At 35.6% G+C, this 17,386-nt stretch overlaps 1 protein-coding gene across 4 annotated transcripts in view; it reads right to left on the minus strand.

Moving 5' to 3' along the window:
- INPP4B (inositol polyphosphate-4-phosphatase type II B) overlaps window positions 1-17,386 on the minus strand; it is an 877,116-nt gene that overhangs the window by 108,328 nt on the left and 751,402 nt on the right. For all 4 annotated transcript variants that reach the window (XM_037830718.1, XM_037830717.1, XM_037830719.1 and 1 more), the window contains one exon: window positions 6,397-6,556. In XM_037830718.1, the coding sequence (XP_037686646.1) occupies window positions 6,397-6,556 (160 nt within the window). The remainder of the gene's footprint in view (window positions 1-6,396; window positions 6,557-17,386) is intronic.

Consider the following 17,386-nt stretch of genomic DNA (forward strand, 5'->3'; position numbering starts at 1 on the left):
GCTTCATTGTCTCACTGGACTTAATTTACAAAACATAAAAACAAAGATAAAATTAAGAATTTCAAGAGGACAACTGCAGACCATTAAGCCCCGAGTCCTGGGGCCCTTCTGAGGGTGGGTTCCTGTGCATTGCACTGGTCTCAAATCCAAAAAATGGACTCTGGCCTCAGGGGTGAGAGAAGGTGCAAGGATGTGAAGTTTGAGCAGGTAGAAGGTGGAGATGTTCAAACCTTTGAAGGCCCAGCAATGAAAAGCACAAGGTGAGTTCTCAAAATAGTTTCACATGGCAAGATCATGAAGGAGGAAGCCGGTAAAGTGGGAGAAGATATCAAAGAGCTATGAAAAGGTAGGTGGAGGTAGAGGAATTTAGGGCTAAAGATAAGGAGAAAATTTTCAAAACATGAAGCATTAGGTATGTCTACCTGAGAAATATTCATTAAGATACTAGGGGCAAGTATAAGGCAAGCAAATCTATATGCAAAGCTGCTCTTAAAATGTAAGTGTCCCTTTTTCTAACAGATATTCTGAGGACCACTGATTCTTCTTGACTAATTCAATCAGGAGTTACTCTGACTGGATTCAAAGCCTTGCCCAGCAGCTATGATCTTAGACAAGTTGCTTAACTTCCATGTCTATAAAGTGGGGACAAAAACAGAACTTTCCCATTGGTTTGTTGTGAGGAGGATGGAGGCAATGCATGTACAGGCTTAGCAAAGTGCTTGGCACATAGCAAGAGCATAGTAAGTGTTAGCTGTCGTGACTACTTCTTCTCTTCAGATACCCTTGTTATGTATGTTTGACCCCACACTCTCCTTTTCTTCTCCCAGCTGCATCTTATTTTCATCCTTTGATGCTTCTTAAATCTCTGCTGAGGCTAATCCCTGGGCCCTAAGGCTCTGTGTGGTGGATTTTGCTCATCTTTTCCTTTTCTTTCTCTCTAAATTTTATCTAGTTTCTTTAATTATCAGCTTATGTCTACCAAACATACACTTCCTTTCCTAAATCTTTTATCCTGTCTATACTGCCTTTGGAAAATCTCTGACTGGATATCTCCTTTCAAATACAATGTGCTCACCCACCAGATTGCAAGAACAGAACATGAATGAATATGATCCAAGATACAGTGCCTAGCGTAGGGCAGACACTTGAAAAAATATCTGCTGAATGAACAAAAGATTCTTCCCCTTTCTCTTTCAGCTAACACAAATTTAGTGCCTCTCTTCCATGGGAAGATTCTTTGATTCTTGGGAATCAAGCTCAAACCTTGGATTTGTCCCTTTTAGGAGGTTGGGGTGAATTTTTCTTATACTAATCTTTGTCATTAGCAGGCTGTGCAGAACTGGTGATAAATTGTTGGTATATCCCAGGTAGTCATCAGACAATTGTGTGAACTGGAGGCAGCCAGAGATAAGGTAAAAGATGCCCTAAAAATAGTGAATTCTCAGATCGTAGCAGAACATTTGCCTTACAAGTTAAAGGGGAATTATGAAGGAGGAAATGACAGGTGGACCAAGAAACTAGAAACAAAATCTAACCAATGTAAGTGGTTAGAATTCCATGATCTGCATGGATATTTAACATCCCTGTAAGAGGAAGCTGTGATGACTGGAAGCCAGCATGGGCTCATTATGAAAAATTATGTCACAGGAACTTCATCTCCTTTTTCACAGGGTTTATAGCTTGGTAGGACAGGAAAATGTATTCAATGACATAGGATGTTTGACCTTTTTTAGGGCATATCATGACATGATTGTGAAAGATGGAGAAATACAGGCCATGCAATAAATAACCAGATAACTGGTTGAACATACATCCCCAAAAGGTAGTGATTACCAAATGTATTCCAATGCATAAAGTTTTAGTGATGTACCTCAAGTATTTACATTTAGCTCTGTTTTCCCACAATTTTTATTTTTACTTCAATGCATAAACAGGAAATTTTTATTAAGTGTGAATGTAATAAATCTGAGTAGGACAGTAGATGTGATGGATGAAAGATGTAGGTATTTACTAGAGTGTAGTCAAAAGTACATTATACTGCAGTCATTTGTTTACACATCCAGCTCTTTCTCTAGAATTGAGATACAGGAATGTGTTTGAATCATCCTCATGTCCCTAATATTTCAAAATGTCTAGCATGTATTGGTGCTTAAATGCATCTTAAATATTGAGAAGTCTGACAGGTCAAATTTAGCAAGGCTTACAGTATCAATGGAGTTAATAAAATTTGGCTTTTGAAATAGCTAATGTGAGCTGACATGTCATTAATAGAAGAACAGTGTATAAAAGTAGGGAAGCGGTCCTCCCCTGTTATAATTTGGATCAATGTGCTTAGTCCTGGGAGGCACCTAGACAAAGAAGTTTCAAAGAAAGCAATCATTGGAATTGCTTTAAGTCATTCTTTTGAAAAATGACCAATAAAGTGACAATTTCAAAAGAACATGATGGTTGCTTTCAGATATGTGCTAGGCTATAATGTGGGAAAAAAGGAAGTTAATCACTTCTGTTTGTTGCAAAGAATTAGACCTGGGCCACTGGGTAAAATTAAAGGAAATATATTTGAATCAACATCTGGAGTATGAAGCTCCAGAAAATAAAAACAGTTTTCTATCACTAGAGTATGAAAACCTGGGTTAAAATTGGCAGAGACGTTGTGCATAGGGTTCTTAACATAATTTGGGAAGTTTAACTTCATAATCTTTAGGGTCACAACAAAATTGGAGATTCTAATATTCAATGATTTTATTCTTAAATTCCCAATTCACTGTGAAATTAAAGGCAGGTGTTGCTACACATACAGTGGATGTCTCAGAAATGTATTTAACAGTATTGAAAATGAAAGAACAATCTTTGTTAAGAAAACACAAGACTATGTTTATAAGCTATAGAATATAGGACTGTTATTCTATCTGTGTTCAGAACAGTAGAGAAAGTTGTACTTTTATTGGCACTATTTGTATTAATCCCATAGAGAAATTTATGAAATCAATAAAAGGTAGATTGTAAAACCCTGGATCTAAACAAAAAATGAAGGCTTCAAAACTACAATTAAAAAAAAAATTAGTTAATTAACATGATGGAATTATCTGCAGGTTATCAAGGAACCTAAAAGATTGGATAAAAGTAGTAACAATGCAGAAGACCATCCGTTTAACCATTATAATATATACCAGCAAAATCAATATAAGTTGTGGCTAAAATGTGAAAATAAAGGATGGTGATGAGGAAATAACAACTGACTCTTTTAGGGTTGACTTAAACTGTGAGATTTAAAAATGTGTAACAATATAATACACAATATAAAACATCACAATCAAAACCATGTAAAACATTGATTTTAAATTAGAAACTGATTTAAAATATTTGCGGAACTTAATATGTGAATATTAGTGGAAATACTAGTGAAATCCAAATGAATCTGTAGTTTAGTACATCATCTAGTACAGAAGTTAATTTCTTACTTTTGGTAATTGTTCTATGATTATTTAAGATAACACTGGGGGAAGCTGGATGAAGAATGTCTGAGAACTCTCTATACTATCTTTGCAACCCTTTTGTAAGTCTAAAATTATTTCAAAATGAAAAGTTAAGAAAATATAGAAAATAAAGTGTTCCCTACCTCACACCAAGTAATTCTACTTCTAGAAATCTAACTTAGGAGAAAATACATGACACATAGTTAAAGACTTACACATTCAAAGATGCTTAGGTGTTATTTGCAGCATTGTTTATAATAATTAGATATCTAAAATAGTGTTTTCTCTTTAGATGGATTAATTTATAGTTATATCTTATAATCTCATTTTTAGAGGATGCAAATGTCAAATGTAAAAGCGGGATTTCAAAATGTACATTTGTATTTATAATATGTACTCATTTGGTTAAAATATGTGCGTGCATATGTATGTGTACATGCATTGGAAATATTCAAAATGGTTATGTCTGGTTGATATAAGAACACAGAAATCATGCACAATCCTGTTTGCCTTTTTCCACAAATTATCTAGGTTATCTTTTTTTTGTAATAAAATTTATAAACATAGGTAAATTGGGTCACATATCACCAGTGAACTCATATCCCAAATCTCTTTGTCGGAAATAGTTTGAGGAATAGTATAGGTAAATGCACAATTTTAGATGATTCATTTGCTTTGATATTAGGTTAAAAAGCCATTACTAATTTCTTTGCTGCGTTGCTTTATATGACAAAAGTTGGGGTAGAAAGAATGTTTTTTTTCTAATTTAAGAGGAATGCTATTACAAAAATAATAGGTAGGAACTAATCAAACTTCAAAATATGAAGTAACATACACAATACATTTTAAGTATACCTGAGCACAGATTCATTCGTAACATATCGATTTATGGTCTATGTTAAAATCTTCTTTTATGTACTAATATCCTTTTCAGAACATTAACTCAATACACAATTTTCTAACATGTAAAATAACAAAAGCTTTAACATTGAAATTATTTGGCAATATTTACTTTATTAAATCATTTTCAGACCAAAGCAATATTTTACTTTATATATTTAAATAGTGTCTTATCTGCTAAAAATTCTTATAGCATGAAAAAAGAATGGATGAAATACATATGAATCATAAAATAAATAAAATCATGGAAGTAATTTTAAAAATCAGTTAGAAGGCAACATGTAATTTGACTCTAATCATTCATGAAGCTGACCCATTTGCAGCATTTTCTATCCGGTTTTAAACTATACCCAAACAATGCCTCATGTTCATCTAATTTTACAGATGCTTTATCTACTGAATGGTTTTTGTTTTTAAAAGGTATTTTTGATCATGCAGATACATTTTCTGGTAAAACACAAGATATGAATAAAATGTATAATTCTTTCACACATTTTGGAATTTTATTCTCTTCAATGAGAATTTGGGGAAGGAACAACATGAAAAAATGTAACAAATTGCAGTATCCCTTATCTTGTTTCTGCCAAAAAATAATAAATCTTCAAAACCCATCAATGGACAGAATAAGCCACTAAAATGGATTCTGCTTACTCACCTCATTTTCCAGAGCCCATCATATTGTCTGACTCACAGCTGGTAGTCAATGAATGTTCAATTAGAACAAACTGAAGTGTACTATTTCTTTATGGTATAGTTAAGACAGGCTTTCATTTTGATTCATGTACAGTTACAGAACTGTACTCAATTCATTAACTAATAAAACTGACATTATTAAAAAATAAAATCCCCATATACAGATAGACCAAGGAGGTGTGAACATGAGCATTAGTGTTAGCTTTCACCTACATAAATGTACTGTAGAGGAAGAGAGACCATCTACAATAAGAAAACATTAGAAAACCATGGTTTACAAGTTTAATTTAGAATCAAATCTACCATTAATCAGGTGGTGAGAGATTGATGTTTCACATAATTAAAACTCTTGATGAAAATGTGAATAATGAAAAATCAAGAAAACAAATTGGGAAAACATAAATTTAATTTTATAAGTGTTCATAATTTCTTATGACTCATTTGGTTAAAGTAAAAGAAAAACAGATTGCAGAAGAAAAGTGTTGGACAAAACTCTCCAAACCCTTTCCAAATGCTTAAGATCCCTAGCAAAAGAGCTGGCATGACTCTAACAGCAGATTACATGTCCATAAAGAAATGCCAATACTTTAGTCTTGGTTTTTGTTTTCAACATTAATCAAAGCCACCCTACTTTGTCATTTATAGCTACAAAACCATGGCTAAAATTTTATCATATTTGCTAGGCAACCTTCTAATGAGTCATACATTTGAAAGTATCTAATTACATCTATCTATAGACACATATAAACTCACATGTGTTTTTATATGTATATATATGCCCAGGTGTATATACACGTACCCATGAAAGTCTAGCCTTATAACTGTTTTTAGAATAATGCATAAGCGTATTCCTCAAAATCAAAACTTTCTATATGTGCTTGAGATAATTCACAAAGAAATATTTCTCAGAATAAGGCAAAAGCATTCTATCACACTGTATTCTGTTCAGGAACCATTTTGAGATACAGTGTCCTGATATATTCCAAATTTGCTAAGAGTTAAAGGCAGATGCTTTTCTCTCTAATAAAGTTTTGGAGCAATGTGTAAATGTAGATTAAACTATGTCAGACCCTTTAAAAGAAAAAAATGTTATTCTTTCAAGAAGGTTTTTATGTAGCTAATGAAGGAAAGAAAAAAAAAAAAGAGCATTGCAACACAAGTGAGATGCAATTTGATAAATAGTCTTCCATCATCCAAGCCAGAGCAGTGGAAAAGCAAGCTATCAGCACTTTCATCAAAGGCACTATTAACTCCTCTTTTTCTCATTTTATCATGACTTTTTCATTTTATTTACTCAGCCAATGATTGGGAAAAAATGATTCCTTACCCCTCGGGTGAGATGTGACGGAGTCTGCTAGCGAAGGGTCTTTTTCTCCATCTTTGCTGCCGCCACCACTGCCTTCTCTGCCACCGTCGGCTTCAGTCAGCCTATCCACCATAGCAATAATGCAGTTCAGGCTCTTCCCCACGTTTGCCCACACCCTATCCTGAAAAGAGCATCAGTATCACTACACATTTTTAATTCAAACACAAGATGGGGAAAATCTGATCAGTCCATTTTAGAGAACTGATAGAATGCAGATTGAGTGACTACCTATAGAACCCCATTAATTTGTCCAGACTGTGGATATAGAAGTCAATTTTATCCTAATAAGGCAGAAATTAAGTGTTAATATCCTTTTATTTAGTACATTATTTTAGCCGTGACACAAAAAATGATGAACTATATAATATTAATTCATGGTTAAGTACAAATTATGACCTTTTAAATTGGAGGTATCTTTTCTTTACCAACACTTAGCAAAAAAGCAGAAACATCAACTTTTTAAAGAATGGCCACCACTTGCATTAGAAATTTTAAAAGGAGGGTCTTCAGATCACCTCTATCAGAATCACCCAGGGTTTTAACATGAGGGCCCCAAGTCCCCCCATTTCAGTCTGGATCACTGGGGAGAACACTCTCTAAATTGAAATTCTGTCAAACACCCCAGGTACTGTTGACCACAAGAAGTCAGAAAACCTCTACTCAATATTATACGCCACAGCTGACGGAAGAAGTCATTTTGGCTGATTTATTTCCTAGGAAGCAGCCCCTACCACTAAATGGTCTCTTTGCCACAATTATTCTCCGTTCTGATTAGTTCCCAGTTTGTTTCAGGGCACTGCATGGAACTGAATTCTTTGATTCATAAAAACTACAAACAATTTTTTTAATACAAATTTAAAATCTAGTTATGAAAGCAGGCTGCCATCCCTTGATTTCTTCTTGTTCCTCTGGCTTCCATCATTTAGATGAAAGCAATGACTTCCCATCCCTTTTGCCAAGCATAAGAACCCAAAGGATTTATGGTGTTTTCCGTGCATCCTGCCATAAACAATCCTGCAGCAGGTGCTTTTTCTTCAACAGAACTATTTCAGGCAGTTGAGTACCACTCAGTGCAAAGATCATAATCAGTTGTAGTACTTTCTTAATACTTTGTCTTTTTTTCTCCAAAAGTTAATTTTGCTTGTTTCTAAACATATATATTAATTTGTGGGAGAATAAATCTAGGGAGAAAGAACTATAGTTGAATTTAGATTGTTTGGTGGTTGTTTTATAAAGACTTAGTTGAAATAATTCAGCCATATGAAAATGTACAGTGTACAGACATGGACATACTTTAGCTTCAGAGGTAATAGGGTTTCAAAGAAAAGCAATGTATTCCAAGTTAGAAAAGATAGGATGGTGGTCCAGTCATGTGACAAGTTACCTATGAGACCTTAGGAAAAGCATCTCATTTTTGGGGTGGTGCCATTGTTTCATCTACAAATTGGAATGATAATTCTTGCCCTGCCTACCCCACCATGCTGCAGTTTGAGCCAACTGACGTGATTTCTGTGAAAGCACTGGGTAAAATTATTACAATTTGGCAAAATCACATCCAATCTTTGCTGGTTTTCTAATGAATCAAGCTTGCTTTTCAGCACTCTGTAATCTCAACTGTGAAGTATGCTATTATTCACAAATAATCATAACAATCTTTCCCCTACAGGCAGCTCTTTCTCCCAAAGGATTACAAGCACTTCCCCTCTAAGGGAAATTAAGATACCAATCACATCCCCAGATTGCATCATCTTCTGCCTCTTGCCCAAGAAAATTAGATGGTAGAACCTCTGAGCCATGAGCCAGTACAGCTAAAAAAGTTCACCAACTCCAGGTGGAAATGCTGGTGAAAATAAGTAAGGTGAACGTCCTGACATCATTCATACTGGGATTCAGTGAGGAGCTTACATTTCAGACCACAATAACAAATGTAGTGGCCTCCATTCTGAATATGCTTTAATCATCACCACCAACTGTGTCTTTAAAGCTACTAAATTGAAAAATGAAGCAACTCTCCAGCTAATACTGGCAATAAACACTGCTACTGAGAAAAAGGGGGAGGGGGTTCCTCTCAATTTTCCAGATTAGCTGTGTGCATAATATAAGTCTTCAACTCTCTTCCTGTAGCCCAGGTTAAGAGGAACTCTATGCTTTGACTAAAGATCAAGTAACATTGCATGCTGCCCTTCCCATGAGAAGGAAGATAAGGGATGAATTAACTGCTTTTAATCATGTCTCCGAAAAACCTGAACAAAAGTGTATTTACAAGGATAATTAGACATTCACACATATATATCATTCTTCTTCCTTTTCAAATACCTCCGGTTATAGGCTTCCACTGGTAGAAAAAGAAACATTTGCAAGCCAATAGAGAGATCTTTACTGGCTTGCAGAGCACTGAGAAGCATGCTCATTGTCCAAGGGCCAATGACCATATAGAAAAAAGCTGTGTGGTAAATAGAGGAAAAACATCTAAGAGGCTAAATGCTTAAAGGAGACATGAGCTGTGAGGATCTTTGTTAGGAGTGGGTGGAGAAGCAGACTTTCTGATTTAATACTAATGTTCCATTCATGGATATCAAATATTTTATTGAAGGCACACTCAGCAGAAGATCATGAGCAGTGTTATGGTACTCCTTGTCATTTTGGAGAGGAGACCCTGCTTAGCTGGCAGGTGAGAGAACTCAATGCCTGTCTCCTTACTCTCCTAGCACTGCATATTCATGCCTATTATGGCACTTACAACGTCAAGTTATTGATTTACACCTCTGTCTCCAATACCAGGATGTGATTACTCTGACAGCTATGTCTTTAGTACACAGCATAGGGACGGGCACTCAATAACTTTTATGTGGAGAAAGGAAGGAAGGAAGGCAGAAAGGTAGGGAAGAAGAAAGAGACAGTGAATTCATCCAGAGATGGATTTGAGTTAGTATTTATATTCACCTGAAATAAACTCTAGCTCATTTATTACTCAAAGAACACCATATCAATATTATTGACCCAGTTTGTAGAGATGAGGAGACCTCATGTAAAAAAGTTAAAATAACATTTAATATTAAAATAGTATAACTGGACTAGAAAGTCAGGTCTGTCTGTCTCTAAAGACTTGACTCTTTCCCTATAATTTTCCATGGAACTGTGGTACACAGTAGGAATTCCTGTTAGTGGCATTACCAGAACTCCAGGGACAGGCTAGACAGAAGGAAGTTAGGAGAAAGAATCATGGAAGGGTCAAGGAGAGGCCTGTGACAACTCAGAGGCAAGATATGGGTATGCTTATTTGAGATTTAAAAATGAGCACAAGGCCAGATAATGCCCAAAGGCACGATATGTTCCCATAGGCACCAGCTGCAACTTCATCCTTTCCTCCACCACTCACAGAAGACAATAGAATAAACATGCATAAGAACAACATAATCAGTAAAGCAAATTGACTATGCTGTCATTTACTTTTTAACATAAATCATTTCTCAACTTGAGGACTTTCTTATTGTTAAAAATAAATAGTAACACACTGGGAAAAAAAAAAAAGTACAAGGCAGGACCAAGACTAGAAAATGATACTACAGGTTGGTCCCATGTTCCATGATTAAGAGTGTCGTACAATGAGGGATGAAGCAATCACTACACTTACTGGTCAATCATCTCAGGACTAAGGATACAAGTGGCCAACACTAATAAAAGGGAGTGACAGGATAAAAGCCCCAAATCCATTCATGTGACCAGGATAAAAAGCAGGGAGTGAGTTATAGGGAGGAAAGATAATAATCCAATTCCTAGGAGATTAGGGTACAAGCAACTCAATTATTTTGAAACTGAGATGCTAAAGATGGGGAAGCAAGATTCCTAGAGATGATATTTGACCAAGGGATCTTGAATACCTGAGTTCTTTCCTAAACTAGCCACTTTCCATTATGTCTCTTGGAAAACACGCACAGAGGAAAACAACCAGCAAAAATACATTCTTTTTCTGAGGGTTTTTATCCACCCAGGCCCATTCACATGGGAAGTTCTTTTTGCTTAGATTGCTTGCATAGATGGGGACTTCTCATCTTCTTCCCTACCCAAATCACACAATTCTCCTCTCCCCATGATGAGGAGAGGCTTAGTGAGAAGACAGTGGAAGCACAAGGATGTGGGTGCATGCATGGAATGTCCAGTTCCTACCCTTCTTAGGTCAGGGAAGTGTGAACAACCACCGGATCCTGTCTAGCAACCCAGCCACATGGTCAGGGAGGGGGGTAAAAAACAAAAAAAAAGCAACAACCTATCAGAAAAACAAATTCATAGCTGGTCATTCTTCCCAGAAAAAGCTATTTTCTTGTTTTCTCTCCTGCTGTATGAAGAGGTAAAGAAAAGTTGGTGGGTTAAAGCCTAATCTTTATTAAATGGGCCCTAACTGATATCCTTGAACTTAATGGATCCTTCACAACCCCACTTCTTGGAGGTCAAGTGGCTTTGAACTTTTTCTGATCAATGAGGGAACCAAGTCAGTGGGAAACTAGCAACAATATTTATTCCATCCTGAGTAAGGTGCTGATCTTGGGTATTATTTATTTCTAGGTTAGGACCTAAGCTAACACAAAGGTCAAGCTCAATGGCAGTCAATGCAAAGATTTAATAAGGCAGCAGCGAGTAGCCAGTAAGGCATTATACCTGGCAGAGTGAGCCATGAGGGTAGGGGAGCTGGTGCTTACTCAGCGTGCCACACATTTATGAGCTTGGTTGCATGAAAAGAAACCCTGACTGCTTTGGATAAGCAGTTGGCATTTTTAAAAAATCAGCAATTCTTAGCTGACCAACTTTTCTAAGGCCAACTTTTGATCAGCAAGAGCTTGAAGATGAAACTAGAGCAGGTATGGGGTCTAAAGTAGTCCCGACATATCTATTATATCCCGGTGCAAAATTTCTCACTTGTCGTTGCCATTACCAACATTGAGGCCTTAAAAAAGAAGCTTCCGTTTATCTTTTCGTTGACTGAGAGCAATTCTCACTATCCAGGCCGAGTTACTCATCGCTGTAAGCCTCTAGTCCTCCCATAGCTTGATAGCTCTTCTTTCTGAATCCTAACTTTACCCAGGCTGCTAGGTGAAAGGAGTTGCTCTTAAGATACTCTGTGACCCAAACTGACACCTGTATGGTCCCAGCTATGTAACACATGCACACATGTACACACTCACACGAGGCCCACTAAAAATAGCCAGGCAAGTGGCATCCTCCAGAACTACATGAGATTGCCCAACCTCTGCTTCCTATTGGTCCTCCTGCTTTGACTTCACCAACTCACCCATGAAAATCACCCTGGCCTTCATTTCCCAATAACTACACTCAGTTCAAAGAGTTGCCTAGTTCTGCAATTTAGTCCCTTAGTCACACAAATGGACTCAGACACCCAGCCACTGCTTCTTCAGTATTGACCTCATATTCCCTCGGTTTGGATCTTGCCCAGACCTATATATTAGGTATAACACAATCAGGTCTGCTCATAAGTGCTACATTCATCTTCACTGACCATCATGCTCATTTCATCACTCCTCTGATCAAAAGCAGACTTAGTACCGCAGCAAGTATAAATTCTTCTCAGCCTGGAGGCACCTTTATAGTCAGGCCCATCTAGATAATTCTCCTCATTTCTCATTAGTTTTTTAAAATGAAAGCTTCATCCAGGTCAGTCTCCTTGATGTCCTAGAAACATGCCGTTAATTAGCTCAAAAAATATTTACAGCATATCTGCTATATGCTTGCTTAGTGCTAAGCAACCAAGATATGAAGGAAACCTTGGAGGAAGTGATATTTTTATCTTGACACATGCTGCATTTATGCCTAAATCTTGCCCTGCCAGTCTTACCATCTCCAAGAATGGTTCAAGCTACTTCCTCTGCTTAACGTATTTTTCCTTTTAGTAGATAGTGGGTTCTGTGAGGGAAATGACTATTATTTATTTATTCATCCTTTTATTCTTGGGCCCTCGTACACAAGGATGTGTTAGAAAGGGAGGGAGAAGATATGGATGATAGGAAGGACAGAGGGAGGGCGAGTGGGAGGGAGGGTGGCTAATTTCCCTGTCTTCTTCAATCTTCATGTAATTCCTCTCTCTGTATCTTTTCAACCTCTTTAATTTGTCTCACACAACCTATATTCTGGGGATATCTTTCAATATGTCTGCTTGTTTCATGAGTGCTAGTAATCTTTCTTGAACTAGATGATAAGGCTACTGAAGTCAGGTTCCATATTTTACACTTAATTTATTTTTCCCCAAGTGCCTAAAACATTACTAAACACACTTTATACTTAATTAACATCTGTTGATTGATTACTGACCTGCTATTTAGGAGTCAAAAGAAATTATGATACCCCTAGAAGAAGTAATAATTACAGGCCTCTTCAAATTGAAGTTAGAACCAAGCTATATTCTGAATGGCTGAGTTCACTCCAATAAATGCCACATCATGCTAAATGAATGTATTAGATAAAGCATTTGTTTAATAACTAGCGGAAAAAATTCACTGATTGACTAAGGCTTTTAATTTTAAATTGGTTGATTGCATTTTATATACACACCGCTATATTGTTGCACAACTGGTTGAATTACATGACATTAGCAGTTAGTGCACTGCATACAGCCATTTTCAAGGATTGATTTTTTTTTTAATTGAGTGTGTTCTGATATATCAAGTCAAAAAGTCTGCCTGTACCTATCTCAGCATTTTCTTTAACTATTCACTAAATACTGGAGTTTCAAAAATTTCCACTAGGAAATAATGTCTCACTCACAATAGAGTGTATTAAAGTTGGAGGACATGATTTGAACGTAATCATAAACTTGTAAAGTGCAGGTATGCATGTTCATACATAGGCACATACATAGGTATGTCCAAAATGTCTGACATTGAACCAGATATTGTAAGAATCAAGAAAGTATCTGAGGCAGATGATGGTATCCAATTCAAAACCACAGGAAAATCACCATTACACTAATAAACAGGAAGAAAATGCCTCTGTTAAAAACAATGGTTTGAGTTGGAGGATGAACTACCGGTTTAGCAAATCGATCCATTCACTTATTCCTACACTAACTCTGAAAAATATTTTGAACTTGTACATATAAAACACTGTGCTAGGAGCTATAAAACAGGGGAGTAAAGGTGGAAGTAATAAATGCATGTGAGAAAACCTAGAAATTGGCAGGATTTCATGAATATGCATGTACATAAAAATCTCATTTGGGGTTCCTTTTCTTTAATATTACATTTGTGCACTTTAATGGACAGTCATGAACTTTGCTTAATCACCTTTTGTGCACTTTAATATCAGATAAATATTCAAAGCACAATTCTCCTGGGTGAAATGGACTGGAGAAGTTCGAGAATGTTTCCCATCCATCAAGAAAACAGAGGATAGAACACATACAGTTACCACATAAGGAAACGACTGACATAATTCTCCATCCTTGCCTGCCCTTTCTGATGGGAAGAGTAAAGGTTTTGAATGTCCCTATACATTATATGACTAACAAAACCAGACAATCCTATTATGTGTGACTTAGAGATGAAAATGAAAAATTCGGTACTAAGAGAAAAGAGTTGCTTCCAATTCATATTTGCTTGAAAATACTGGAAGATATTATTTCTGTGTAACTAGGACACAAATTTTCCCCCTTTATAATGTACCCATGAACAATCAAATCGAGTTAAAATGGCCACCACTGGACTTCTGGAGGCTTCTAGAGGCCTTAACTAACCATGTTCAGAGCTTGATCATCTTGAATATTCTGTGTCCAATTTGAATTTACCAGTTTCTATGTTTGAAGATACTGTGAAGATGATTTGAATAGTCACCCGAGAGTTGATTAAGACACTGGAAAACACAGTCTAAGGAAAGGGGATGTAACTGGATGTTTTTGACTGGAAAAGAAAAACAGAATCTTCAAAAGTATTTATGTTAAGATAGTGAAGGGAAAACACTGGGAATAGTGCAGAATTACATTAAATTAAAAAAAATTCTATGCTTCAGTATAAGAAAGCAAAGAAGAATAACAAGGTGAGATCAAATTTCAGTCACTAATTTATTCTGCAAATACATACTGACTACCTCCTATGTGCAGATGCTCCACTAAACTGCGGGAATTCAACAGTGAACATGACATTGTCTTTGTCCTTTAGGAACTTACAGAGTTCACGAACACATGCAAGAAACAGACATATAAACAACTAATTTTAACTCGATGTCTACTGAGCTATGTGTTCATGGAAAGCAAGAATAATGCTTTATTATTCAAAGTGATTTGGAGTTGAATGTATTTTTGAGTATTATACAAATATACACAAAGTAAACTATAGGATTAAGAGGAAAAAAATGCTTAATATAGTCTGGAAGGTAGTGGACTCACACGAGGAGGTTAGATGTCAGTTTTGCCCTGTAGCAGGGTTCAGCAAAGTTTTCCTGTAAAGGGCCAGTTATTATTTGAGGCTTTGTGAGACATATGGTCTCTGTTTCAATGACTGAACTCTTCCTTTATAGCACAAAAGCACCATACATATTACATAAATGAATGAACATGGTTGTGTTCCAATAAAACTTTATTTAAGGAAAAAGAAATTTGAATTTCACATAATTTTTATGTCATATTATTTTCTTTTGATTTTTTAAAATCATCTACATATTTGAAAATCATTCTTGTACAGTTTGCAGACTGTACAAGAATAGGGAGTGGTCTGGATTTGACCTGAGGCTGTAGTTTGCCGATCCCTGTCTTACAGTATAGGTAAGTACCTGCCAGGAAGACAAGGAGTTGAGGTTAACTCATGTTGCACACTGCAAACTTGAGAGAATGGAAATGAATCATTGAAAAAATAAAACAAGAAATAATGAAGGTGTGGGAAAAAAAGGCAGTGACAGAAGGTAAAGAGAGAAGGAGATCAGTGACTGATAACAAGAAGAATCTACTGGGCTTGGTGATGGATAGGATGAATCAACAGAATGAGATAGAGATAGAGAAGGAAATGGGTCTTAGGCCACTGGACAATGTATTTTATTTGAAGGTGGAAACGAATTGTAAATTTATAAAGATATAAGAACAAACAACTTGGGAACATTCCTTCACTTAAATTTCTAAGAATTTGCTGGGGTTTCTTTTCTTTTTTAAAGATACAATTTTTCATTGAAGCAGTGGCGTGATAAACTAGATAATCTCTGAAGCCTCTGTCTAACTCTGTCTTTTGGTCACTATTCAAAAGGTTTTTGCTTCCATAGAAACACACACATCTCTCTATATAACTCAAAAATATGGAAATACATGGCCATATTTTAGGGGACTTATTACTAATTCAGGTAACTAAGTTATAAAGTGTTGCTTTGGAAAAGTTAAATCATAGGTTACTATGCAGTAGCCTATTATAATTAATAATCTCCAAAGAATGAGAATGATTTATTTCTTTCTTTTGAAGAAGATCAGGTCAATGGTTTCACATAGCATAATTCTAGTCAGTCATAGAACTGAACAGAATCTCTTTTGAATATCAATTTGCATATGTACCTCTGCTTTATACATAGCATGAACTTCTTCTCATCCCTAAATGTAAGGTCTAAAACGGAGACAACATCTGGCAAAGAGAAGTTGAGAATTCAGATCACTATAGTTTGTCTGTGTATGTACCTGGCTAAATATGCTTTGTCCTCAAGAGTGAGCAATGGTTTACCTCTGTTTATGCCTACTGCTACCAATCATGCCAATCTAAATAGCTCTATCAATACTCCTGTCAAGCTTAAGCATTCATATTATATGTCATTAGATAAAGGTATAGTACAAAATGAAATATGTGAGACTGGTAAAAAAAGTTATGAGAGTGGTTCATGTAAATCTTATTCCAAAATGCAATCTTTTATACTTATTTCAAGATAAACTGCAACATCTTCCCAGTTTATAAATGGACTATTAACAGGATATAAATATTACCATGAAAGTGCTATTCTTTTTAAATTCTATATAATTAATGAAAAATAATTATATATTAATGTGGATCACTTACTGCCTTTACGGGGCATAAATATATTTACTGTAATAAAGAACAGCAAATGTTTTCCTAACTTAAGAATGGAAACTAAAATTGAAAGTTTTGACTTACGTTAGCAAAATGAAGAAGGAAATTAATTGGATAATTCAGACATTGAAATGTTGCCTGAAATAGAAATTCAGTTCAATTTAAAAATGGGTTTGGAATATGGTTAAATAATCAGAATAGCTTTCCTAGTTCTGTACTTTGCTGGAATGGATCAGAATATAAAGGGTCAGAAATTTCTCTCTTTCTTTTTTTTAACAACTTTTTGAATAGGAGTAGTCAGATTTAGCCCAGAATGTATCAGTATAGTAATGTTGAAATTAAATCACAGTGTTCTAGGGAATAATATAATTACTGGAAGCCACAAAAACTGGGTCAATTTAATAGTTTGTTTGGATGATATGCTTTCATATTTTGGCCAAACTAATCTTGGAATCCCAGCTGCTGGAAGCATCTGCTGTAGAGATGCAGAGAAAGAAAAGCAGTACGTCATCTTTACCAGCTAAAAGCAGAAGAATACTAGAGTAGTCTATTTCTTGGCACAGACTGTCAAAAAATCTCAAATATTTCTTTGGGATTTACTCAATTTTCAGGAAAATAAACCTTAGAAGCATTCAATCATTTAATAAGTAAAATACAGAAAATAAGAGGCATTTTATGATGTGTCATTTTAACTTCAACCTCTACCACATTGAGTAGATAATTATTATCCAGGTTGATATGTCATTAATTTTGACAACAAAACAAGTTGACAGAGAAAGAACAGTCTCATGCTGATTTAGAATTAACAGGGATTCTCTTTCCTGACCTCAAAAAGAAAGGTTGCTGCTTACATCACCAGAGTAGGACTTGGGAATAATTTACTAATAAATTTTCCAAATATTTATTATAAG

This window comes from Choloepus didactylus, chromosome 3 (genome assembly GCF_015220235.1).
Source record: "Choloepus didactylus isolate mChoDid1 chromosome 3, mChoDid1.pri, whole genome shotgun sequence".
In the NCBI taxonomy this organism is placed as follows: Eukaryota; Metazoa; Chordata; class Mammalia; order Pilosa; family Megalonychidae; genus Choloepus; species Choloepus didactylus.